We start from the raw sequence: 27,963 nt of genomic DNA on the forward strand, positions 1-27,963 counted from the left end.
TAGGCATTACCATCGCCTTCATATAGCCTCATGTATTCCATCTGTGAGCCACTACCGTATTCCTTTTCTTACCCACCACCGCTATCCGAATCAGTGAAATGGCCGTGCGGCACGTTGATTACATTGCGCTCACCAGACAGATGGGTCTTAATTAAAAATGTCTATAATTAAGAAATCTGTTCCTTTCTGAGCAACGTCCACCTCATCATGTGTTGACATTGGCCTACCCTATCAGTCACCCAGCGAGCTTCTGTGTGACGCATAATTACCGGACAGATTGCAGGGTTTATTTTGAGCAAGGAATTTTTCATTTATAAAATACTGCTCAATTTAGTCAGACAAAAGGGACTTAAATGATGAAATTGTGGATGAAATTGGCTCTCACTCTCTGAGAAATAAGTGTCTTTGAATAAACTAGACTGTGATGTATTTTTTTGTAGAAGTAGCCAGTGTCTGATGGTCGAAATATTCCTCTCCATTTCTCTCCACTTGTTGCTGTCTCCTATGTGTTTTTTTTGTGTGTTTTCTTTCCCTCCACAGTATTACTACTCTATCAAAGACATCTCAGTTGGAGGGATGTGTATCTGCTATGGCCATGCTAAAGCCTGTCCTCTGAACAACCAGACCAAGGTATGTCAATCAACCTACAAGTCTCCATCCATGACCCCCTTCTCTACATTGTGAGATAGATTTTCTCTCCCTGGGCACAGTTCATTTTCGCATTTGATTGTAACTCCAGAAGGGAGACGTGATACTCTTTGACCTCGGGGCCCTCGTTTGAAGTGCGCTCCAGTTGTTTCTTGGGTGAAAAGATCTGAGTCGTCCCTTGAGCGACGATGACACTGTAACGTGGCGTAATTTCATCCCCTGTCAGAAATTCAGCTGTGAGTGTGAACACAACACGTGTGGGGAGAGCTGTGACCGCTGTTGCCCCGGATACAACCAGAAACCCTGGATGGCTGGGACCTTCCTCACTCGCCACGTCTGTGAGAGTAAGATCACACAGTGATACAACACAGCATTACATACTGCACATACGACTGCCAATTTTATATTGAATTGTTTAGTATGATCCTATGTTATGTGATTAGCTTTTATCTTGCTATCTTATTTTGATGTTATGTAAACTTGATAGGGGAAAAAAAACTTATGGACCTCAACTTGAGAGACACCTGGTAAACAGCGCTAAACAATGTTTTCATACAGTTCTTTTTTTCCCCCTTGAGGTACTGTGATAATTCCATTTGTTTCCTGGATCTTTCCTTTGATTTCATTTGATGCCGTCTACAGAGTGTAACTGCCATGGGAAATCTGAGGAGTGTTACTTCAACCAGACAGTGGCAGGCAACAAACAGAGCCTGAACTCCCAGGGGGAGTACGTGGGGGGAGGGGTGTGTGTAGGGTGCACCAGGAACACAGCCGGAGTCAACTGCCAGACCTGTGCTGATAGCTACTACAGAGCCACTGGGGTATGTACCAGTACTGTATAGTCCAGTTGACTAGGAGCCAAGCAGTGAATAATCAATAGCGACTCCATATCTATAGCTTTGTATCGTGACTAGGGCAATGAGTTTTTCCTGGCCTGAGCAGGAAATACTCTGGGCCCTATCATGATATACTATGTTCCCAATAGCAAAGACGGCTTATCAGAGTCTCCATCTCTCCTCTTCCCTTCAGTTGAGTCCAGAGGAATCCGACCCGTGTCAGCCCTGCTCCTGTGACCCAGAAGGTTCTCTGTCCCCAGCATGCGTTCCAGACCAGTCCCAGGCTGAAGGAGGTATGCTCCTCAACCTCTCTGTTCTCCCCCCTCCGCTGATCTAGCTGTCATATGCCCCCCCCCACCCCCGGTCTCCCTGTTTAGAACTAAAGCCTGCGTCTCTCCTCCTGTCTGGTCCTACAGACCTCACGGCTGGATCCTGCCACTGTAAGCAGGGTTATGGGGGACAGCAGTGTGACAGCTGTACCTTTGGCTACAGCGGCTACCCCAATTGTGTCCGCTGTAGCTGCAGTCTAGACGGAAGCCGAAACAAGGATCCGTGCCTGCTGCCCTGTGTCTGCAAGGTAGGTCACGCTCTCCTCCTTCTCCTTCTCCTCCTCCCTGTATCTCTATCCTCCCTTCTCCCTCTCCTCCCACACCACCAGAACCAATTCATTCAGTGTCAGGGGTGGACACATCAGCCGCGACGCTTCACGACCCTCGTAGGGCCAACCGCTCCGAGTGGCCTCGAGTTCTTCTCTCTTAATTGCTCCCGTAGAAAATGTGACTTGTCATTTGTTGTTCAAATTAGCCGGCTACTTCCGCCGCTGCTATTGTGCACACTCATGTCTCACATATGTCCTATCCTGGGCTCACTCTTTCACTAGCCAATTATACTGTCTGACCGCAGGGATGTCAAGGAGAAGCGGGGAACTTTGCTCTCTTCGTCTAATTATTGAGCTGTGGGGATGATGTGCAGTCAAACATTGCTTTTCCTTCTGTCTCTTAGTGAGTCAGACGCTACTGAAACTTTTCTCCAACTTAAGCGCACAGGCAGAGAAAGACAGTTGGTATCTGACGAACACATCATCACTTTAGAGAAATGGCCTCAGGAGAGCGCTGGTTCAATGTAACATTTAGGATAGCTAATCATTTCTCAAGTGCCTCCTTTTGTTTCCCTTGATAGCGTCTTGAAAAAATGTCTCGTATACCTTATCGTGTTTTTTTCTCGGTCATATACTGTAGAGGTTTAAACAAAGACACGCTAACCAGTTTCTTCCAATTAAATTATTGGAAAATCCCTACCTCAGAAATCATGTAATTTGGGGTGTGCCAGTTCCCATTTGACAGTGCCCAAGCAGTGATAGCTTTGTGCAGGCAGCCAGCCAATGTAGGTGGAATATAACATTTGTAAATGACATTACAAGAGAAAGTGGCACAATTCCAGAATGGCAACGCAATTTCTATTAGTGGTTGACTATGAGACATGAAGTCACTATTTACAATACACAGAAATGGTGAGAAACAACAGGGGAATTGAATTGGCCTTGTGAAGCATAATGCTTTCATGTCCTCTTTCTTTTTCCCCAGGCGAGATAAAGTATCTAGCCACTCAGAACCACAGAAACCTAGCTTGGCTACGTGGGCATGCCAGATGAATGTGCATTGCGGTTCGTTAGCCGAAGCTCAGGGATGATGGCATATAAAATGTTGATTTTGCCAAGTGTTTATCTTTCTGTGCATGTTTAATAATCCAATATTCAACCAGACAATAATCGCTACCAGTTGTTACAGGTGATGTTTGTTCGAAGAGTTCCCCTCAACGTGTGGTCATACTTTGTAGAATGTTTCTGGCATCGCTTAGCTTATTGTTTTTCACATTCGTTATTGTTTAATGACTTTTGTCTACTTCTACTTGTAGTATGTGATCTTGGGAGAGAGGGAACGTCTGTCCCAGGGGTGTGTGGGCTGTCACAGTGTGTGAGTGCCTGTATAGCACATCCTTCTCATCCAGATGCTCTGTGTCTGTGTGTGTGTGTGTGTCTGGGTGTGTCTTTGTGTGTGTGTCTGGGTGTGTCTTTGTGTGTGTATGTGTTTGTTTGTTTGTTTGTTTGTGTGTGTGTGTGTGTGTGTGTGTGTGTGTGTCTCTGTGTGTGTCTGTGTGTCTGTGTGTGTGTGTGTGTGTGTGTGTGTGTGTCTGGGTGTGTCTGTGTGTGTATGTTCCAGGAAAACGTAGAGGGGGAGAACTGCGACCGCTGCAAACTGGGTTTCTATCATCTCCTGGGCGAGCGTCTCCACGGCTGTGAGAAGTGCTACTGTTCCGGCGTGGCGAGTGACTGCTCCGATTCCCACTGGACATACCATAATGTAAGAGACTACGCCAGGCCTCACTCTCTCATTTTCCCCCACAAACACAACTCATTAGTGCCTCTTGCCTGGCGCTGTGCTGCAGAGTTAACCCTCTACGGGCCGGCCTTATTAAAACAGGGTGCTGATGGCTGGGCTGATGACAGGGTGCAGTGGAGGAGGAGGCAGAGCCACACACACACGCACGCACACACACACACGCACACACACACACACACACACACACACACACACACACACACACACACACACACACACACACACACACACACACACACACACACATACACAGCCATAAATACAGGCTGATTTATACCGCACCACACACTCTGACATGTTGGCAGGATGAGGTTGGCGAGGGTCAGAGGTTAATGATCTGCAGAGGGTGATTGTGGGTAAACAGGGTGGTGGGTAGGGTGGCGATATAGACAGGCGGGGGATTTAGAGAGGAGGGGGCAGTGGAGGCAGACCGGTCACTGAATTATAGGGCCTGATCTACGGTGGGATACTGCATGTGACAGACAGCCACACATCTGTCTACGCAATTAACCTGACCTTGAGTTCTCCCTTCAAACCACCATTCTTTAACCACTATGTGTGGTGAGGGTGGTGTGGGGGGGGGGTTTGAGGACGTGCGTTTGCGTGTGTGTACTTGGCCGTGTGTGTGTGTGCGACCATGTGTCTGAGGGAAGATAGAGGACATGGTGTGTGCATGCGTGCGTGTGTGCGTGTGTGTGTGAGGTCTAATCTGTTTGTGGAGAAGACCATTTTCAACCTACAGTATATGACACAAAGGAATAAGTCATATTAAGACCAAAGTGGGACATTATCAGAGGAAAGGTTAATCAGCCTGGGCCTTAATGAACATGTACCTCTCTGTACCTCTCTCCATCCTAATGACCGGTACCTCTCTGTACCTCTCTCCATCCTAATGACCTATACCTCTCTGTACCTCTCTCCATCCTAATGACCTGTACCTCTCTGTACCTCTCTCCATCCTAATGACCTGCACCTCTCTGTACCTCTCTGTACCTCTCTGTACCTCTCTCCATCCTAATGACCTGTCCCTCTCTGTACCTCTCTGTACCTCTCTCCATCCTAATGACCTGTACCTCTCTGTACCTCTCTGTACCTCTCTCCATCCTAATGACCTGTACCTCTCTGTACATCTCTCTATCCTAATGACCTGTCCCTCTCTGTACCTTTCTGTACCTCTCTGTACCTCTCTCCATCCTAATGACCTGCATCTCTCTGTACCTCTCTGTACCTCTCTCTATCCTAATGACCTGTACCTCTCTGTACATCTCTCAATCCTAATGGCCTGCACCTCTCTGTACCTCTCTCAATCCAAATGACCTGTACCTCTCTGTACCTCTCTCCATCCTAATGACCTGTCCCTCTCTGTACCTTTCTGTACCTCTTTCCATCCTAATGACCTGTCCCTCTCTGTACCTCTCTGTACCTCTTTCCATCCTAATGACCTGCAGCTCTCTGTACCTCTCTGTACCTCTCTGTACCTCTCTCCATCCTAATGACCTGTACCTCTCTGTACCTCTCTGTACCTCTCTCCATCCTAATGACCTGTACCTCTCTGTACCTCTCTCCATCCTAATGACCTGTACCTCTCTGTACATCTCTCTATCCTAATGACCTGTACCTCTCTGTACCTTTCTCCACCCTAATGACCTGTACCTCTCTGTACCTCTCTCCATCCTAATGACATGTACCTCTCCATACATGTCATTAGGATGGAGAGAGGTACAAAGAGGTACAGGTCATTAGGATGGAGAGAGGTAGAGAGAGGTACAGGTTCATTAGGATGGAGAGAGGTACAGAGAGGTACAGGTCATTAGGATAGAGAGAGGTACAGGTCATTAGGATGGTTAATGTAAAAAACATGAGGAAAAGGCACTTTATTCCATATTTGAGGATATTCACTTGGCAGATCTATTGAAGAAATAAATGAGAGCGACTAGAAAAAACCCAAACATGATCATAGCCTGGCAAGGGGAAGCGTCTGTCGTATAAATCGCAGGCTGCCAGACAAGAGTGTTCATTGTGATTTAAGGAAGAGGGAAGCCGAGTGGTGTCAAACCATGATGTATTTTCCTCTGCCTCGCACATAAAGAATATAAATCACAGAAAAATATCTCAACCAAAATCGGACTGTGGAATATGTTTTTCGATACTTATCTCGACACAGGAAGAGTCGTCTCTGTGTTCATTGGAGGGGAAAAAATAGCAAATGAGTTTTTTGGGATTGTCACAGTTTTAATGACAGTTGATAGCAATACGTAGGCAACACTGCATGGTAAAGCCAGAAGCAGAATATCTCAATATTTAAAGGGACAAATCACAAATCAAAGAAACATTTTATTTCGTAAACAACAGGTGTAGACTAACAGTGAAATGCGTACAAACGAGCCCTTCCCAACAATGCAGAGAGAAAAATGTTCCTCCATCATAAGGGTTACATAACACTGCCATAACAAGGACATATCATAGTGTCATAAACAGTGAGACGCTTTCTGCATGCATTGATAGAATCAAACGCATATGCTATGTGTTTCTGTTCAGGAGACATCCATGGCCGGCTGGTCCCTCACAGCAGAGGATGGGGAGGGGAAGGTGTGGCCCGCCGCCAGCAGAGACAGAGACAGGTCCCAGACACTCAGGATCGATAACCAGGAAGCCAGGAGACACCTTCCTGCTATCTACTACTGGAGCGCACCTGGAGAGTACCTGGGAAACAAGGTCAGCCCACAACAGCCCCCTTTCTCACACACCACACCACATACACACACACACACACACACACAAACTATTGTTCAGTCTTAAGTTTGACTCTTTATTAGTTTCTTCCACCTCTTCTCCTCATAGCCTTTGCATGTCTTCCCATCCCATTGTCTCTAACTCATTATTTTACTCTCACTGCATTCTGGGGGAAAGCAATGCTTCGCTCCATAAACTCTGTAATAATTTTTTTCTCTCTCTCACAAACGTCTTCAGGCATGACGATTTACTCTGCTCTCCCTAATGTCAAAAAGGCACATCACATCATTATGAGCTTTATATAGGGGTCCACAATAGGGAACTAATGTATGTGTGTCTGTGTGTTTGTGTGTGTGTGTGTGTGTGTGTGTGTGTGTGTGTGTGTGTGTGTGCGTGCGTGCGTGCGCGTGCGTGTGTGTGTAAGGCAGTCAAGCAGGATTTCAGTAAAAGGATCAGACACTGAAGCAGAGAATTCTCTCATGCTAACGTGACGCTCAAAGCCCAACACAATTACTCCTGTACGTCCGTGGTGCCATGTTTCATCTCGTGAATTATCACCATTGTGACATGCATTAAAAGTGACAGCCTCGTTTCTAATGGAAAAGAGAAATTGTTACATTTCGCTCCAGCTCCTACCAGAGTTTATGACGGCACACGGGTCTCGTTCTTTCGGGCTTTATGTATTTGGGGGAGGCTTGTTGCTGTTTACTATGCCCTCTCCAAATAGAGTTCAAATCAAATCTAATTTAATTTCTCACATGAGCCCGAATACAACAGGTGTAGTAGACCTTACAGTGAAATGCTTAATTACAAGCCCTTTATCAACAATGTAGAAGAAAAAAAAAGAAAAACAATTAGATAAGAATAACAAATCATTTAAGAGCAGCAGAAAATGACAATAGCAGGGCTATATACAGGGGGTACCGGTACAGAGTCAATGTACGGTGAACACTGGTGTCGAGGTAATTGAGGCAATAGGTACATGTAGGAGTTATTAAAGTGACTATGCATAGATAATAACAGAGAGTAGCATCAGCGTTCCAGATGGGGTATCCATTTGATTAGCTGTTCATGAGTCTTATGGTTTGGGGGTAGAAGCTATTTAGGAGCCTTTTGGACCTAGAACTGCCGCTCCAGTACCGCTTGCCGTGCGGTAGCAGAGAGAACAGTCTGTGACTAGGGTGGCTGGAGTCTTTGACCATTTTTAGGGCCTTCCTCTGACACTGCCTGGTGTAGAGGTCCTGGATGACAGGAAGCTTGGCCCTGGTCATGTACTGGGCCGTACGCACTACCCTCTGTAGTGCCTTGCGATTAGAGGCCGAGCAGTTTCCATACCAGGCAGTGATGCAACCAGTGATGCTCCCGATGGTGCAGCTGTAAAACCTTTTGAGGATCTGAGGACCCATGCCAAATCTTTTCAGTCTCCTGAGGGGCATTAAGTTTAGTCGTGCCCTCTTCACGACTGTCTTAATGTGTTTGGACCATGATAGTTTGTTGGTGATGTGGACGTCAAGGAACTTGAAGCTCTCAACCTGCTCCACTACAGCCCCATCAATGAGAATGGGGGCGTGCTCGGTCCTCCATTTGCTGTAGTCCACAATCATCTCCTTTGTCTTGATCACATTGAGGGAGAGGTTGTTGTCCTTGCACCACACGGTCAGTTCTCTGATCTCCTACCTATAGGCCGTCTCATCGTTGTCAGTGATCAGGCCTACCATTGTTGTGTCATCAGCTAACTTGATGGTGTTGGAGTTGTGCCTGGCCATGCAGTCATGAGTGAACAGGGAGTACAGGAGGGGACTGAGCACGCAACACCTGAGAGGCCCCCATGTTGAGGATCAGTGTGGCGGATGTGTTGTTACCTACCCTTACCACCTGGGAGTGGCCCGTCAGGAAGTCCAGTTGCAGAGGGAGGTGTTTAGTTCCAGGATCCTTAGCTTATTGATTGCTTTGAGGGCACTATGGTGTTGAACGCTGAGCTGTAGTCAATGAATAGCATTCTCACATAGGTGTTCCTTTTCTCCAGGTGGGAAAGGGCAGTGTAGAGTGGAATAGAGATTGCATCATCTGTGGATCTGTTGGTGTGGTATGCAAATTGAAGTGTGACTAGGGGTTCTGGGATAATGGTGTTGATGTGAGTCCTGACCAGCCTCTCAAAGTATTTAATGGCTAAAGACATGTCATTTAGGCAGGTAAACTTAGTGTTTTTGGGTACAGGGACTGTAGTGGTCTACTTGAAATGTCCATCAACCTCTCCCTGTCTGAGTCTGTAATACCGACACATTTCAAGTAGACCACTATAGTCCCTGTACCCAAAAACACTAAGTTTACCTGCCTAAATGACATGTTGGTCAGCGCATGCTCGGAGTACACATCCTGGTAATCCGTCTGGCCCTGCGGCCTTGTGAATGTTGACCTGTTTGAAGATCTTACTCACATCGGCTGCGGAGAGCTTGATCACACAGTCGTCCGGAACAGCTGATGCTCTCATGCATGTTTCAGTGTTACTTGCCTCAAAGCGAGCGTAGAAGTTATTTAGCTGATCTGTTAGGCTCATGTCACTGGGCAGCTCTCAGCTGCACTTCCCTTCGTAGTCTGTAATAGTTTGCAAGACCTGCCACATCTGACGGGCGTCGGAGCCAGTGTAGTACGATTCAATCTTAGTCCTGTATTGATGCTTTGCCTGTTTGAAGGTTCGTCGGAGGCATAGCGGGATTTCTTATAAGCTTCCAGGTTAGAGTCCCGCTCCTTGAAAGTGGCAGCTCTACCCTTTAGCTCAGTGTAAATGTTCAAATCCATCGCTTCTGGTTTGGGTATGTACGTACAGTCACTGTGGGGACGACGTCCTCGATGCACTTATTGATAAAGCCCGTGACTGATGTGGTGTAATCCTCAATGCCATTGGAAGAATCCCGGAACATGTTCCAGTCTGTGATAGCAAAGCGGTTCTGTAGTTTAGCATCTGCTTCATCTGACCACTTTTTTCTAGACCGAGTCCCTGGTGCTTCCTGCTTTAGTTTTTGCTTGTAAGCAGGAATCAGGAGGATAGAATTATGGTCAGATTTGCCAAATGGAGGGCGAGGGAGAGCTTTGTACACGTCTCTGTGTGTGGTTGCACATTTAACATGCTGGTAGAAATGAGGTAAAACATATTTAAGATTCCCTGCATTAAAGTCCCCGGCCAGTAGGAGCACCACATCTGGAAGAGCATTTTCCTGTTCGCTTATGGTCGGAATACAGCTCATTGAGCACGGTTTTAGTGTCAGCATCGGTCTGTGGTGGTATGTAGACACCTATGAAAAATACAGATGAAAACTCTAGGTAGATAGTTTGGTCTACAGCTTATCATGAGATACTCTACCTCAGGCGAGTAAAACCTTGAGACTTCCTTAGATATTGTGCACCAGCTGTTGTTCATATATATATACATAGGCCCCCGCCCGTATCTTACCAGAGGCTGCTGTTCTGCCCTGACGATGCAGTTTATAACCCGCCAGCTGTATGTTCTTAATGTCGTTGCTCAGCCATGACTCGGTGAAACACAAGATATTACAGTTTTTAATGTCACGTTGGTAGGATATACATGCAGGATGGAAGGCAAGGGCAGATTAGCCACTCGTCGCCTGATCCTTGCAAGGCACTCTGATCTTTCCACACAAAGTTCAGTTTCCTTCTCCAGCGAATCACAGGGATCTGGGCCTGGTCGAGTGTCTGTAGTAGTATATCCCTCCCGTCCGACTCATTGAAGAAGAACTCTTCGTCCAGTTTGAGGTGAGCAATCGCAGTTCTGGTGTCCAGAATCTCTTTTTGGTCATAAGAGACAGTAGCAGTAACATTATGTACCAAACTAACAACGCAAAAAAACGAACAAAATAACATGGTTGGTTAAGAGCCGATAAGACAGCAGGCCCCCCCACCGGCGCCATCATAAACTCACTTAGTTTGTAAAAAATCCTTCAACTTAAAAATCGGCAGGTTTGTCCGCATACGGACTTCGTACGTTGTGAAACGGTTCCACACTTAGTTTGTATCATTGCCAAGAACATCTTGGCCATGTTCTGTTATAATCTCCACCCGGCACAGCCAGAAGAGGACTGGCCACCCCACATAGCCTGGTTCCTCTCTAGGTTTCTTCCTAGGTATTGGCCTTTCTAGGGAGTTTTTCCTAGCCACCGTGCTTCTACACCTGCATTGCTTGCTGTTTGGGGTTTTAGGCTGGGTTTCTGTACAGCACTTTGAGATATCAGCTGATGTACGAAGGGCTATATAAATACATTTGATTTGATTTGATTTGATTTGTTGAGTTAGAGTTCTTGAGATTCAGGTAAAACAGATCAGATTACCACCACACAGTAATTAGAATGAAGTTAACACAATGTTGCCATGGTTCCTCCTGGCACCAGAGGGTGGTAGAGACCGCCCTAGAGACTTTTATTGGACTCAGGTGTGTCTTATTATTTCATGATTGTGTCTCTGTTAAAAGAGGTGTGTTTTCTGTGGCCTTTTGCAGAAGCTCGAATTGTTTCCCTTGTGCGTTTGTTTCCTGAGTGAGTTTTCGAGACGTAGTGTTTGTTGTTTTTTCAAGTGTACTGGGATCCTGCGGCTAACGTATCTCAGTAAAGTATTATGTTTATCCTTAACCACTGATTCCTTGTCTGGTCTCTTCTTTGCACCTGGTTCCAACCTTACCACATCACAGCGAGCTTCTGGCACAACATGGACCCAGCATACATCACCCATATCCGGAATGTGGTAGCCCACCAAGGAGCACTGTTAGGACGGCAGCAAGAACAGCTCTCCCAATTCTCCGGGACCCTTCGGACACTTGCCAAGTCCCACCAACCACGGCACGGCCCCAACCCAGAAGGGGCCAATGCCCATGTCTCATCGCCCAGTGCTACAGATGTCATTGTGGTTCATCCAGGGAACCTGCACCGGGAACCCAAGATCCCAGCCCCTGAGCGGTATGACGGCCACCCAGGAGGATGCAAGGAGTTCCTCACCCAGTGTTCTCTGGTGTTCGAGCTACAGTCTTTCTCGTTTCACACCGATCGGGCCATGATAGCCTACATCATCTCTCTACTCTCGGGCAAGGCCCTGGCATGTGCAATGGTGGTATGAGAACAGCAGCCACCATCTTACAAATCCTTGAGTTCTGCACCCTTGCAGCCGAGAGTGGGTGGAATACGGAGGCACTGGTTACCACTTTCCACCAGGGTCTGTCTAACTCCATCAAAGATGAACTAGCCGCTCGGGAACTGGGAGAGGACCTTGAGTCCCTGATTGACAACCACATCCGGAAACGGGTGAGCCAATGCCCTTTTGACACCATTCCAGCATTCCGGTTTCCTGAACACACCAAGCCCACCGAGCCCAGTATGGAGGATCCCATACTGGGCCCACAAGAGCATGACAGGTGAATGCGCGAAGGCTGCTGCTTGCCAGGACAGGGGGAGACCCTGACGAGCTGTGCAGGTACCTTCCGGCTACCCAATCACCATCTGTTACTACCCGCAACCCTCCACTGGGACAACCGTCAGCACCAGATTCCAGCTTTTGTGGACTCTGGGGCCGTGGATAATTTCACATTGATCAAGACTTCGCCAGAGTTACAGATCCCCTGCGTGAAATGTCCAATCCCTCAGCAGATTCAAGCCCTCGATTGATGCCCTATTGGCTCCGGTCAGATGGAATATCAGAACAAGCCCATTCTATTGCAGGTTGGGGTGAAACTCTGAGACTTAGTTTTCTGTTGATCACTGCTCCTGAGAACCCCCTTATCCTAGGGTACCCCGGGCTAGTGCTATATAACCCACTAGTTTCCTGGTCCCATGGGACACCTACTAGACTGGGGTAAGGACTGCCAGACTAAATGTCTAAGACCAAGAGCCTCGCCATTTCCTCCTGCATCCCTTGAAGACCAAGACTTTTCCACTCTCCCTCCCAAATACTTTGACCTCGAGGAGGCTTTCAGTAAGAGGCAGGCCGACACCCTTCCCCCTCACCGTCCTTATGACTGTGCCATAGAACTCCTATCCGGCACCACTCCTCCCTGGGGTCGTCTGTACTCCCTCCTGACCCCTGAGCAGCAGTCAAGGACAATTACATCAGGGAGTTGCTGGAGGCAGGTTTCATTCGCCCCTCTACATCCCCTACTGGTACAGTCTTCTTCGTGGGTAAGAAGGATGGAGGCCTGTATCCCTGCATCGACTACAGAGGGCTGAACCAGATTACGATCCAGAATCCTTACCCCCTACCCCTGATGTCCTCCGCCTTGGAGTTGGTCCAAGGGGCCCAATTCTTCACCAAACTGGACCTCCACAACGCTTACAATCTGGTGACAATCAGAGAGGGAAATGAGTGGAAGACTGCCTTTAACACCCCTAGTGGCTACTATGAGTATTTAGTCATTATCAAACTCATCGGCAGTCTTTCAAGCGTTGGTCAATGACACCCTTAGGGATATGTTGAATCGGTTCGTCTTCGTTTACCTCAACAGCATCTTGATCTTCTCCAAGACCCTTCTGGAACACATAATGCACGTCCGCCAAGTCCTGAGAAGCCTCCTGCAGAGTCAACTATATGTCAAGATAGAGAAGTGGGAGTTCCACATATCCAAGGTTTACTTCCTGGGTCACATTATCTCTACTGCAGGCATCCAAATGGACCCCGTAAAGATTGAGGCGGTCACCGAAAGCAGGTCCAGCTTTTCCTCGGGTTTGCCAATTTTTACAGGTGTTTTATACGTAACTTTGGTGTGGTGGCACCTCTCACGGTCATGACCCGCAAGTCCCAGACCCGTTTTTGCTGGACCCCCAAGGCTGACAGGGCATTCATGGAGCTCACGGTACATTTCACCTCTGGACCCATCCTCGTTCATCCTGATCCAACTCGTCCCTTTGTGGTGGTGGTGGATTCCTCGGACACCAGAGCAAGGGTGGTCCTTTTACAGCGGAACGAGGAGGACAAGAAACTGAACCCATTTTCCTTTCTCTCCAAGTTGTTCTTGCCAGTGAAACGCAACTACGATGTAGGCAACCAGGAGCTCTTGGCAGTTAAGTGGGTTCGAGGGGTAGAGACACTTTTTGGTGGGGGCACCTCATCCTTTCGTGATCTGGACGGACCATAAGAATTTGGTCTCCATTCAAGAAGCCAAGAAGTTGAACGCTCACAGGCTAGGTGGGCTCTGTTTTTTTAACAGGTTCCATCTCAAGCTGGTAAGGACCAGTCCATGCTCTCCCCCCACACCTGCTCCTCCGCCCCCTCGACTTGTGGATGGCTGTCTGACCTACATGGTCCGGCATCTGTTGGAGGCTTGTCGGGTCCGATGGACCCTGCAGTACCTGGTGGACTGGGAGGGCTACGGTCCCGAGGAGTGGGCGTGGGTGCCTGCCGGGACATCCTGGGCTGGGTCTTGTTGGAGACTTCAAACAAATACGTGATGACTCTGCGGCTGGAGCCGCTTCTAGAGGGGGGGATACTGTCATGGTTCCTCCTGGCACCAGAGGGGGACAGAGACCGCCCTAGAGACTTTTATTGGACTCAGGTGTGTCTTATTGTTTAATGATTGTGTCCCTGTTAAGAGAGGTGTGTTTTTGTGGTCCTTTGCAGAAGCTTGAATTGTTTACTTCCTGCATGATTTTTCAAGACTTGGTGTTTGCTGTTTTTTCAAGTGTACTGTGATCCTACGGTTACCGTATCTCAGTAAAGTATTGTGTTTATCTTTAACCACTGATTCCTCGTCTGGTCGCTTCTCTGCATCTGGGTCCAAACTTACCACGTCACAAATATAGCCCCCATAAAAGAAATGTGTACAGCTGTATATTCACTTGTTTGACATATCAGTGGAAAAATGCATCTTAATTGCTGCCTATTCCTTTAACTTCTAGAACTGATTCTTTACCATGTATATCCTGCTTCTCCATTTAACAGGGGATGTGGTGACAAATTTACAGAAGATAATAAAACCCATAAACCTGCAAACAAATCTCAAATTAACTTTTTTAGACAGAAATCTCCACGTGTTGATTGACTATTGCCCTTGTGCCGAGGGCTGCCTCCTTGCCTCCCCTGGCCAAGCAAAGTGAAAGGAATAGCACCAATTACTGCGGCTGCCTCTTCACTGAGTTGTGACCTATCATGGGTAATAGACTATTATGATGATAAATGAACCCATCTCGGTAGCGCTTGCCTGAGTACACACTTCAGCACTTTCTCCCAGTGAGGAGCGGGGGCCATTACCCCTCGCCTTCAGATTGACAAGGCCGACGGAGCGCCGAGTGCCCAAGAGAATATGCATGGGTGGGTGCCAATGATTGTTTTACCCATATGAATGTATTTATTTACTGTGTGTGTGTCTGTGTGTGTGTGTGTGTGTGTGTGTGTGGGGCATCATTTGTGGGCTGGGCCCCCTGTACAAGGTAATCTTCACTGGGGACCTATAGACTAGAGACTGAGAGAGCGCCACCTATAGGATTCTAACAGAGCTCTGAATAGACACTGTTATACTGTGCTCCTCTGTCCCACTTGACAGTAGAGAGGAGGATATTCAGCCACTCCTAGCCTGTCCCAGACTGCAGCTCCAGACTGCATGCTGTGGCTAACACACCGTGGTCGTCCCTCCACTCCCTCTACTCCCTCCACACCGCAGGGGCAGAGGCTGCAGGGCACAAACGGCCCCATTTCCAGGCTCTGCCACTTAAATGTCTGATGAACTGCAACAAGGAAGCCTCCAAAGCTGCCTGCTCATTCAGCAGATACTGGAGCTTTTTTCATAAGTGCATCGTCTTTTGTTTGTGGGTTTGTTTCGAGTTTTTTTTTTTTTGAACAGAACTCTATTATAAATGTGTGGGTTGCTTAGAAACAAGATGTGTGCTTGCTTATACAGTACTTGCCAATTATTTTAATGATTCTCCAACTGTTTTAGTTAAATTGCTTAGTTCTTCTGATCTACGTCTACCCCAAATACTTTAGAAAAACATGGCGGAAATGTTTCCATAAAGCACAGCAACCCAAACAAATGGTATTGGTTACAGATGGACAAGCAAGTAGGGAAATTCTTGTAGCTTTGGAGTCAGCATTTAGTCTCTGCCCCAGATCTTTTCACTTTGGACTGTCTTGTTGGGGCCAGTTAAAGTGTTCCCCAGATGTCCGTGTTTCCAAGCCCTAGTTTTGGATCATCACCCACTATGCACAAACAAAACAGGACCCCATATTGGAGGCAGTCAGAGGATCTGAGCAGAGCCCCCTCTTTATAGCATTCCTGTGGGTGGCCGGTGGGAAAACACACATTGATGCCTCCTGGATATTAATGTCAACAGAGCCAGAGCTCGTAATGGGGGAACAGATGTCAGGATCTATGGGTTCCCGGGGTCACGGTGCGACTCTTCCCGGGGTCACGGTGCGACTCTTGTTTTCAGAAGCCCAGCGGAAGGTTGGATGGTCTGTTGTTCATTTCCTGAAAGATGGGCCCTGATTACCCCCTCCTCTGTTTTTGTCTTTCCCGCTCTCTCGCTCCATCTTTTGTCTGGGCATATTTGGTGTGGGATGGCTGGCAACTCTGTCTCTCTGTGTTTTAACACGGCCTCCCCTGTGATGTATAAAAGTGTATCCGAACCCCAAAGTCCTCTCTTCGCAGCGCTCTCTTTATTTGTCCTGTAACTCAATCTGTCCTCGTGTCGCAAAATACAATTTATTATGGTTGTTCAGAATCAGCCACTGTGCTCCAGTAGGATTGTGAGATATACGATTGTATCTGAGGAGCTCTTGTTATGTGTCCCAGACAAAGACATCCTACTGCGACATGGATGGTTTATTGATGTGTGTCTTGTTGTGTGTTTCTGACGCTATTTAGAGGAGGATTATAACTTTGCCACGAGTGGTGTGCTGACGCATGCTTTTGCTCCTTAACAAAAGGTTTGATTTCCCTTGCTCCTCCCACCCACAATGCACTTTACCTTCATAGACCAGCCCCTTTGTTCCACAGAGGATGAAGTGTCTCAATGTGAATTGGATTTATGTGAAATAAGGCTTTAGCTCAAACATTCTCCAAAACCCCATGCTTAAGGACCAATAGTAACATTTAATATTTTTGTTGGTTGTCTGCCCAGCTATGCATGAATTATATCCTAAATGGATAGACATCAGCGATGCCAAAACCAGTGGTTTGACAACACAAATGAATAGATGTTGTGCTTTTGTGCTGCTGAAGTGAGCTCTGGGTGTATGTAGCTCCCTGCTGTGGCTGGTCTTCTAACCAGGGTGTTGATTGGTGCTTTTATTTATTTATTTAACTAGGCAAGTCAGTTCAGAACAAATCATTTAAAATGACGGCCTACGCCATCCAAACCCTAACCCAGGCCAATTGAATGCTGCCCTATGGGACTCCCAATCACGGCCAGTTGTGATACAGCATGGAATTGAACCAGGGCCTGTAGTGACGCCTCTAGCACTGAGATGCGGTGCCTTAGGCTGCTGCGCCACTCGGAAGCCCCATAGGCTTCTAACCAGGAACAACTCTGGTCCCTAGTTATACCCTATACAGGTCTCTTGGTCAGGGAAAACTCAGGGCCCCTCTGATAAGTGCTGAGTGGGAAGTGGTTTGCCCTCCAGGTCCAGTCTAGTCTTAGGTTCTCCCAGGTCAGATAACGACAGCGCCTTTCATTCAACACAGCAAAGCCCCACGAGCTCCCTGCTACAGCCTCAGCAGGGGGCCAGGAGAGGAAAAGAGAGCAGCTCAATAACACCAAGATAAGAGGGCCCCTTTCTAGCAGGAAAAACACAACACACATCTCTGCTTTGTTTGGAGAGCTGGAGCCAGAGGAGAGAAGATGAAGCAGAAAGAAAGAAAAACAAAGATACACAAAGACAAAGGAGGTTAGACTGTCCTGGATCCGAGAATGTGTGCTCAACTGTACAGACAAGACGCCCTACATTTTAGGAATGCAGTCATCATTGGAACAAAACACACTTGTGGCTGTGGTAAACTAGGCATCCTAATCTTCAAGAGCACAGTGCCTATAACTGTGTCCATCTTTAAGAATCTTTGTTTAAAAGCTGATTGTAATGCATCTTGTCTAGTACAGCCTCGTCAGTATTACTGCCAGGCATGGGTAGTGTGTCCCGCTATAAAAACCTGTCCCTTAACGATCATTACACACAGCTCGTAATGTCACCGAAGAGGAGTGGAGATTTGTTGGTGGTGTTGGGTCATTTCACACTTCACTGGGTTTTAAAGGGGACTCTAGATCATTTTAGCTAAGTATTATATCCAAGCTAAGTACTAAAGCAATAACTCCTATAACCCTCACTATGCATGCAGACCTAATCTCAGTCCTTATCTTTACATGCTATTAAACTGTAAAAGTGCATTTGATGGCGGTAAGACGTTCTGTGAAGATGCTGGAGGAAACAGGTACGTATCTATATCCACAGTAAAATGAGTCCTATATCGACATAACCTGAAAGGCTGCTCTGCAAGGAAGAAGCCACTGCTCCAAAACCACCATAAAAAGCTAGACTACGGTTTGCAACTGCACATGGGGACGAAGATCGTACTTTTTGGAGAAATGTCCTCTGGTCTGATGAAACAAAAATATGTTTGGCCATAATGACCATCGTTATGTTTGGAGGAGAAAGGGGGAGGCTTCCAAGCCGAAGAACACCATTTCGACCGTGAAGCACAGGGGTGGCAGCATCATGTTATGGGGGTGCTTTGCTGCAGGAGGGACTGGTGCACTTCACAAAATAAATGGCATCATGAGATAGGAAAATTATGTGGATATAGGGAAGCATAATCTCAAGACATCAGTCAGGAAGTTAAAGCTTGGTCACAAATGGGTCTTCCAAATGGACAATGAACCCAAGCATACTTCCAAAGTTGTGGCAAAAAGGCTTAAGGACAACAAAGTCAAGGTATTGGAGTGGCCATCACAAAGCCCTGACCTCAATCCTATAGAAAATGTGTCGGCAGAACTGAAAAAGGGTGTGCGAGCAAGGAGGCCTACAAACCTGACTCAGTTACACCAGCTCTGTCAGGAATAATGGGCCAAAATTCACACAACTTATTGTGAGAAGCTTGTGGAAGGCTACCCGAAACATTTGACACAAGTTAAGCAATTTAAAGGCAATGCTACCAAATACTAAATTAAGTGTATGTAAACTTCTGATCCACTGGGAATGTGATGAAAGAAATAAAAGCTGAAATAAATCATTCTCTCTATTATTCTGACATTTCACATTCTTAAATAAAGTGGTGATCCTAACTGACTTAAGAAAGGGAATTGTTACTTGTATATATGTCAGGAATTGTGAAAAACGTTGTATTTTCAAGTATTGTGTTGGCAGCATGATGTTATTGGTATGCTTGTCATTGGCAAGGACTGGGGAGATTGTCAGGATGAAAATAAATCTGAAAGGAGCAAAGCCCAGGTAAAGAGTTAGAGGAAAACCCTCAGACTTCTGCAAACCTAATTTCTGGGATATGACTAAAGAGTTCATCTGGGTGATTTTTCCACAAACAGACAGGTATTTTTTACCCATGGTAGCAAGATCTTATCTATTCTTTCAGGATATGAATTAGAACATTATCGAGATCCTCTATGAGGCTGTGGAGTGATTCAAATTGTGGATTTCAGCGTGCGATTACACTTTTTTTTTTAAGCCCTGGATTTCTATCCTCTTGATATAACTGTTGGATCTGATTTTTATAGCATTTCAATGGCCATAATAAATAGATATTACAGTATGACAGTATAATGCTTTCTGAGAAGTAGCTATTATTTACTATTTTACACCTAGGGTTACTATACATAACTTTAACCCATTTTATAAGACATTCTCAGAAATTGAAATATTCCAGGCATTTATACAGCATATAAATTCCAGTCGTACTTAATATATATATATATATATATATATATATATATATATATATATATATATATATATTCCAAGTCAGCTATGAATACCAGGTCTGGTTTCTTGGATTTGTCATAGTGTTCTATTGTTTCCAGGACTTGTTTAATATCATCTCAAATGATCGTCCATGTAAAAAATCTGTCTGATTAGGATGAATAATATCTGACAATACCTTTTTAATCCTATGCACTATTTATTTGCTGGAATTTTTGCATCACAACACTATATGTTGCCCTAAGAGTTGTGGAAAGTTGGTATAATCTTATTCAAAATTATTCACAGCTGTAATTTCTGCCAAAGGTTCTTCCACCAAGTATTAACTCTGGGGTGTGAAGAAATACGCAATCAAGACATCTTTGTTTTCTACCTTTAATTAATTCAGAAAATGTTCTGTAATACCTTTTTTCATTTTGAAAATGTGGAGCAGGTTGTGTAGATCAGTAGAAAAAAAAAGTGATTTATTTTACGGTGACAAAATTTGAAAGCTGTGCAAGGGGTGTGTAAACTTTCACTGTGCACAGTACATAAAATGTTGACTTCTGTTTGTTTACAGCTCCCAGCCTATGGAGGAAGTCTTGTCTATACAGTCTCATATGATGCAGGGGAGAAAGACCAGGACATCAGGGTTAACTCTTCTCCTAATGTCATAATAGAGGTAAGTGCTAATAGGCTCATTATGCGATTACATGTGTTAGGTTAGGTGCCAACACGAACTCCTTCATAGAGCAAGTGCTCCCATAGAGAATGTTGTTCCAAGTAATGTTCAACCTGATTGGTCTAGACTGATCATGTGACATGTAACTTTTCAGTTTCAAAGATCCTTTCAGCGTTTTTTGAAGTTCACTCCAGACATGTCTGAATGCTATGTCTGGTTTCATTTAAAAAGTGGTTCGGCGCAAAGCAATGTGTTGTGGATAATCTGTGTGTGTGCGTGTCTGTGTCTGTGTCTGTGTCTGTGTCTGTGTGTGTGTGTGTGTGTGTGTGGGTGTGTGTGTGTGTGTGTGTGTGTGTGTGTGTGTGTGTGTGTGTGTGTGTGTGTGTGGGTGTGTGTGTGTGTGTGTGTGTGTGTGTGTGTGTGTGTGCATGTCTGTGTGTGTGCGTATGCGTGCGTGTGGGCTCATAGTGTTTGACAGCATCTGGCTGTCATTAGCTGATCCTCCAGAAATGAGCTCAGCTTAGTAGCGCTGCAGTCTTTTGTGTCCCATATGCGTTGTTTTACACATTCCTGCTGGTCCCCATGGCAGAGCTCTATCTATCTTTCTCACAGAGGGTATCTTTAAAAAATAAATAATTATGAGGATAGATCAGCTATGAAACTAACAGACAGTTTAGTCTATAAAATAACATTAGTTGCACGTTTCTGATCTCCTTTTTATTTATTTCCCAACACCACCGCTGGTTGGAGGACCAAGTGGAAAACATAAAAATTCTATATACTGTATATACAGTACCAGTAAAAAGTTTGGACACACCTACTCATTCCAGGGTTTTTCTTTAGCTTTACTATTTTCTATGTTGTAGAATAATAGTGAAGACATCAACACTATGAAGTAACACATATGTAACCAAAAAAGGGTTAAACAAATCAAAATATAGATCAAAATATAAATCAATACAAATCAAATCAAAGTAGCCACCCTTTGCCTTGATGACAGCTTTGCACACTCTTGCCATTCTCTCAACCAGCTTCATGAGGTTTACCTGGTCACCTGGAATGCATTTCAATTAACAGGTGTGCCCAGTTAAAAGTTCATTTGTGGAATTTCTTTCCTTCTTAATGCGTTTGAGCCAATCAGTTGTGTTGTGACAAGGTAGGGGTGGTATACAGAAGATAGTCCTATTTGGTAAAAGACCAAGTTCATATTATAGCAAGAACTGCTCAAATAAGCAAAGAGAAACTTCATTACTTTAAGACATGAAGGTCAGTCAATCCAGAAGATTTCAAGAACTTTGAAAGTGTAAGTGCAGTCGCAAAAACCATCAAGCACTATGATGAAACTGGCTCTCATGAGGACCGCCATAGGAAAGGAAGACCCAGAGTTACCTCTGCTGCAGAGGATAAGTTCATTAGAGTTAATCGCACCTCCGAAATTGCAGCCCAAATGAATGCTTCACTGAGTTCAGGTAGCAGACACATCTCAACATCAACTGTTCAGAGGAGACTGCATGAATCTGGCCTTCGTTGTTGAATTGCTGCAAAGAAACCACTACTAAAGGACATCAATAATAAGAAGAGACTTGCTTGGGCCAAGAAACACGAGCAATGAACATGGAAATCTGTCCTTTGGTCTGATGAGTCCAATTTTGCGATTTTTGGTGTCTTTGTGAGACGCAGAGTAGGTGAATGGATGATCTCTGCATGTGTGGTTCCCACCATGAATCATGGAAGAGGAGGTGCTTTGCTGGTGCCACTGTCAGTGACTTATTTAAAATTCAAGGCACACATAACTAGCATGGCTACCACAGCATTCTGCAGTGATACGCCATCCCATCCCATGGTTTGCGCTTAGTGGGACTAACATTTGTTTTTCAACGGGACAATGACCCAAATCACACCTCCAGGCTGTGTAAGGGCTATTTGACCAAGAAGGAGAGTGATGGAGTGCTGCATCAGATGACCTGGCCTCCACAATCACCCGACCTTAACCCAATTGAGATGGTTTGGGATGAGTTGGACCGCAGAGTGAAGGAAAAGTAGCCAACAAGTGCTCAGCATATGTGGGAACTCATTCAACTGTTGGAAAAGCATTCCAGCTGAAGCTGGTTGAAATAATGCCAAGAGTGTGCAAAGATGTCATCAAGACAAAAGGTGACTACTTTGAAGAATCTAAAATCTATTATAATGTGTTTAACACTTTTTTAGTTACTACATGATTCCATATGTGGTTTTTCATAGTTTAGATGTATAAAATAGTAAAAACGAAGAAAAACCCTGGAATGAGTAGGTGTGTCCAAACTTTTGACTGGTACTTTACATATAGCCTCCTCCAATTTGTACTGGACTCCAAGTGCATCGTCAAATCAACCAATCACTCTAATAGTAATTCCTCCCCTCAGATGTCCAAAGACTAATCCATCCTTCCCAGTACACCACCATTTACTATTTCCTTTGAAATACGTTCTTCTATTTTAGTGCAATGTCTCAAAAGTGCCTTGAGCCTCTCTATTTGTACAATTTCTACCAAGATTACCCTAAAAATAAATACTTTACCTAAGAGTATAATCATATTTCCCATTTGTAGGTCCGTCTGAACACAGACATTATGACTCAATATCTACTCCTGAACCTGACTCCAAACATGAGCTACCGAAGTGCAGTACCAAAAGAGATGATCTGTTGATTCTGTTTCTTCGTTGCAGTCTGTACAGGGCTGACTGTTCAATGCCCCATTTATTGAGCACTCTTTTTGTGATGAGAATTTTATATAATGGTTTAAATTGAAATTAACGGATTGATGCGTCAACTGTTGTTTTGTATATCAGTTCATAAACCGGTTGCCATGGTATTGGGACATAAAAAATCAAACCTCTTGTCAAACCTCTTGACCTTAAGTAAAATTTATAAATGTTATGATTTATGCTAGTTATTTTAAGCCATGAATGGTTTTTGATTGGCAGTAGTTTTAACAATCCAAACTCATGTTCATTAGATAAATATGCCCATTTAACTGGTTTGCCATTCCAGGCAAAAAAATATATAATTAAATTCTCAACTTGATAAAAGATTCTCCTGGAGTCGGTAGAGCCATGATTGGATTCATATACTATGAAATCACTACGGGATTAATTAGGATCATTTTTCTGTAGATGGACAGGTGTTTCCCTCTCCACAGTTTCAATATCCTATCTATTCTACCAAGTTTTCTACCAAAGTTAATATTTGCAACAACATAACATTTTTACGGAATATGTACACCAAGCACATCAACTTCACCATTTGCTCGTTTAATCGGGAGACCACATGGCAGTTAAAAGTTTGTATCTTTTAGAGACCCATCCGTAACACTTATCATAGTTGGGTTTTAGTCCGGAGGAACTGGGATAAATTATCCAGGTACTCAATAAGGCCCTTCAAGGTTGAAGATTGAGGACTCAAGTGAAAACTTGAATTATCTGCGTAAATTGGTAATTTTGTCTCTAATCCCTAATTTGTAGGCCCTCAAAGTTATCACTGGTTCTGATTTTTATCGCTAACACTTCAATGGCCGTAATAAATAGGTATGGTGATAGAGAGCAACCTTGATTTACACCTTATTTATTATTATTATTATTTATTTATTTATTATTTTACATAAGGTTATTGTACATTACTTTTACCCATTTTATGAGAGATCCTAAAAAACAAATCCAGGCTCGTATTATCAGATTCAGAGGTACTGAGGTACTGTAGCAAAGGCTTTCTCAAAATTTACTATAAAGATTATACCCGGTTTACATGAATTCTCATAGTTTTCCATTTTTTTCTCTTAGTTGTCTAATGTTGTCTCCAATATATCTTCCTTTTAAGAATCCCGTGTGATCAGACCTGTCTTATTCTGTGAGCAATACATTTTGCCAATATTCTTTTTTTGTTTCTCAGAGAAGACATTAATGCTCCTAACAAGCACTCTGTTGAGGAGGCTGCATCATCCAACATGACAGCAAGGACTCCTTGTGTTTTTTTTATTACAACATATAACAAAACCGCTGTTGATTATCATGAACATAGAGTGGGCCCCAGAGAAGAGTGTATCTATTTAGTTGGTCTAGCTCTATACTAAATTTGCAACGCATCTGCGTTAGTTTGTGCAGCGCTCAGCATATATCTCACAGTAAAGGCTCTCTGAGGCCTTTCCGATTGTTACGCTGCTCTGAAGACAAGGCCTACTTCACTTTCTGCCCCTCAGTCGTGAAACAACCAATAGAAGACCCCGCTTTGAAGCTGGCTCACCACCGTTTCTTTGTTTGTTGTCGTTCACACAACTTTGCCGAAGCTGTTTGCAAATCAATTAAAGGATTCATTTTAGCGTTGTTTAATCATTCCCGACATGGAGGAGACGATCGGCGCTGACCTTGGGAGTGATGCTCGATATGCACATTTTCGCCGTCGTTTGTTCTCTCTGTCTCCTCGGGCTATTACGCTAGCGAGGTGTCCTTTTTACTAACGCTCCATCGTGGACCAGCGGTTCATCTGTCATCGTTTCCATCTTCAGTCAGCCGAGTGCAGTGAGAGGATGCATTCGCTGTCTTTTATTTGTGTGTGTGTGTGTGATCCATGAGGAATGCTTTAAGATTTTCACCCTTAAGCACTCTGAATAATGGGACACACACATGCAGTCACGCACACGCAGTCACACACACATACACAGTCACGCACACACATAAGTGATATTATTCAAAACCCAAATTCAGCCACACCAATCCGATGTGACATTGATATGTCCTCTTGGCCTCTTTACAAAAGCTGGAGAACTCAGATCATGATTACAACCTCAGAGTTAAGCCTGAAGAAGTAGTTTATCCAGAGGATCTGGAAACCAGCGAGAGAGCCTGCTCTCTCGTGCAATCAATGATAAAATGCTAAAAACTATCAATCTGACAACACAATTTCAACCCTTTTCCATCCAAAATATCCTGTGTTTACAGATTGTCGGATGATATCAGAGGTTGGTCAGAGACGTTCCTCTTCACCTTCAGTGTGTATTTGTTATACTGGTGTTGGTACACAGATGTTTGTTTTATGAGTCTGAGGGAGAGATTCCCAGCCACATTAGTGTCAGATGACAGCCACCTAAGCTCAGTCACTGGGATTTATTAATATATTGCAGAGAGGAGAGCACATGTCATACGTGATATGGGGAAGAGCCTGGATATATGACAGGTCATTATTGATAGTTAAACCCTGCTTTGCATGTGTACACTCCATTAATTCAGTGCAAATAAAGTGGCCGGCACCCATAAATTGTAATTTCCCAGCAGCCATTGGAACAGTAAATAAGCAGGCGGGATGAATAACATCTAATAATCCTCTATGATGATTCCCACCAGCGTGTTTGGAGATCTTACCCTTAAATTCTACCTGGCAATGCATCCATCGGCGGTGTGCAATCAGCATTCCCTTTCTACTCCGTCTCGCCGTCTCTCTCTTGCACACATACTCACACAGATCTCTCTATTTCCTTTCAGCTCACACCTACACATACATTACTATGCATACATTGAAAAATTACTCGCACACTTATTGAGTCAATGAACAATCTGGACACAAAGACAAGTCTCATTTCAGGAAATGTCACTCTTTATACAATTGAGCTATTCATGGTGTCTCAGAATAGAGTATTATTCATGTGTGGTACCCATGCTCCATTTATGGCCCATATTGACAGTCAGAGCCAAGACTTCGCATTCTGGCATGAGGGGATTAAATACATGCACCAACATGGATGCTGTCTCTCAAACGAGGGGGGGAAAACTCTGACCTTTCATCTCTTGCAGGGCGGCGGGATAAAAATGATTGACAGTCGGTTCGGTCTGCCGGTGTACCCTTTCTCGGAAAGCACAAAGAGAACTCTGCTCTACCCTGACCACTTTGAGAATCAGGAGACAGGCCTGCCTGTCAGCAAGAGAGATTTCATGATGGCTCTAACTAATGTGAGCAGCCTCCTCATCAGAGCCTCACACAGCAATGAGCGGGTCGCCATCTACAGGTAACCACACACACTGCACCACACTTATCTGCCACGACATCCGCTCTTTGGCACAAGAGGCCAAAATCAGCTGGAGTTTTCTGTGCTTGATGTTATTTGTATGTTAGAGAACGTCGTTATGAGTTCTGGCAAGACAGATTGTAGAGAAACATTTCAGATCTCTGTGTTCTCATGTTCAACAGTTAATTTGATCTTATCTAGATTGTATTTGAAAAGCTGACCTGATGCTCTTTTCTAATGGTGTGATGTTCTGGTTCTGTCTTCCTGTATCTGTCCTCTCTTTACCAGGCTACATTCTGTCAGTCTGGAGGTGGCCAGTGAGTTCTCCAGCAGTGAGAAGATGGCCAATGCTGTGGAGATGTGTCAATGTCCCCCTGGATACGGTGGAACGTCTTGTGAGGTAAATCAGAGCTTTCATTTCCCCGCGATTTTATGTGGTTTTTCTTGGGATAGGAAAATAAAAGAAAGTGAAAAGTGGCTGTGTGAGAGTGGCTCTCTGCTGCTGTGTCATTTTCACTTCCATTCATTGTAAAGTGTGTGTGATTGGTAGGTTTGGGTGTGTGCGGGCGCGCATGCTTACGGGAGCGTAGTTGGCTTGTAAGTGTAAAGAGAAGCTGACATACAGGTACAAACAAGGGTATGCTATTACAGCAATCTGTACTCTCGGTTGAAAACGGTATTTTCTATTTAAAAAAGCGATGGGTATTGATTTCTGCATGTGGCGTTTTGTGCTGACACCAAATGTGTGTGGGGGAGGCGGCAGGGAGAGGGGGAATGAAGTATAATGCACGGTTATCATCAAGTCTTGATAGGCGCTGGAGAGGGAGAGAATGCTGGAAGTGACCTCGGTGAATAGCGGCGGTGGCGTGCTGTGAAGTGTGCGGTGACACTTGTGTGGCCTCGCGGCTCAGCACTAATCCTTTATCCCTCAGCAAAACCATTAAACGTACAGAGTATTAAGAAAGATGCTGCCCGAGGTTTCATATCTACAAATCCAATAGCATAACCTTTATGGAAAGGGTAAATCTTCATAGTACGTATACTGGTGATTGTTTTATACTCTCTTCACCCAATGCCCAGGGGTCTAATATCTATTTATATGTTTTGTTTTTCTATGTCCTTTGTGTTTCAAATGTTTTTCTCTTGTGCTTTTGTTTCTGTCCTTATCCTTTGAGAAAAACGCCCTTGCTGTTCTACGCTCACCGTTATGCTCTTGCTGTTTGTAGGCATTCCTTTATCCAAGCAAGTCTTTTGTTTCTTCAGTGTAGTTTTCACCTTTCTCTTTCCTTGTCTCTTTCTCCTCTCTTCCTTTCTTCCTCTCTGCAGAGGTATGACAGGGTAGCACTTCTGACTAAGGTCAGTACAGAGAGAACGTGCAGAGCGAGACAAAACACAGGGCATGTTTGTTGCTGTTGTCTTTCCTCTGGGTGTACCTCGTTGTTTTCAGCCTCGTAGTGAAAGTTTTGAAGCGATGCCTGACGGAGTGTTGTGTCCGATCAATGTCCACGAGTGCATTGAACTACACAGTATCTACTGAGAGTTGACAAAATGGCTGATAAAGCTTGCGTTTCTAAAGCTTGTGTTTCTAAGGCTTATTTTAAGGCTATTGTACTATTGTGAAGCTTGCGCATTCCCTATTCTCTTACTTGTAATTTGAACTAATGTTTTGCTTTTGGATTAATATGTGTACCTACTCAGATAAAAAACAGCCATTGTTTACCTGAAATTGCTTGCTTCAATTAT

General features: G+C 44.7%; 1 protein-coding gene across 9 annotated transcripts in view; it reads left to right on the forward strand.

The window, feature by feature from the left end:
- The window catches only part of lama2 (laminin, alpha 2), a 137,600-nt gene that overhangs the window by 36,176 nt on the left and 73,461 nt on the right, over positions 1 to 27,963 (forward strand). For all 9 annotated transcript variants that reach the window (XM_031800294.1, XM_031800298.1, XM_031800296.1 and 6 more), the window contains exons 6-15: positions 541 to 630; positions 875 to 992; positions 1,291 to 1,469; positions 1,678 to 1,777; positions 1,901 to 2,061; positions 3,704 to 3,844; positions 6,422 to 6,598; positions 20,088 to 20,189; positions 26,009 to 26,220; positions 26,509 to 26,620. In XM_031800294.1, coding sequence (XP_031656154.1) covers positions 541 to 630; positions 875 to 992; positions 1,291 to 1,469; positions 1,678 to 1,777; positions 1,901 to 2,061; positions 3,704 to 3,844; positions 6,422 to 6,598; positions 20,088 to 20,189; positions 26,009 to 26,220; positions 26,509 to 26,620 — 1,392 coding nt within the window. The remainder of the gene's footprint in view (positions 1 to 540; positions 631 to 874; positions 993 to 1,290; positions 1,470 to 1,677; positions 1,778 to 1,900; positions 2,062 to 3,703; positions 3,845 to 6,421; positions 6,599 to 20,087; positions 20,190 to 26,008; positions 26,221 to 26,508; positions 26,621 to 27,963) is intronic.

This window comes from Oncorhynchus kisutch, linkage group LG21 (assembly GCF_002021735.2).
Source record: "Oncorhynchus kisutch isolate 150728-3 linkage group LG21, Okis_V2, whole genome shotgun sequence".
In the NCBI taxonomy this organism is placed as follows: Eukaryota; Metazoa; Chordata; class Actinopteri; order Salmoniformes; family Salmonidae; genus Oncorhynchus; species Oncorhynchus kisutch.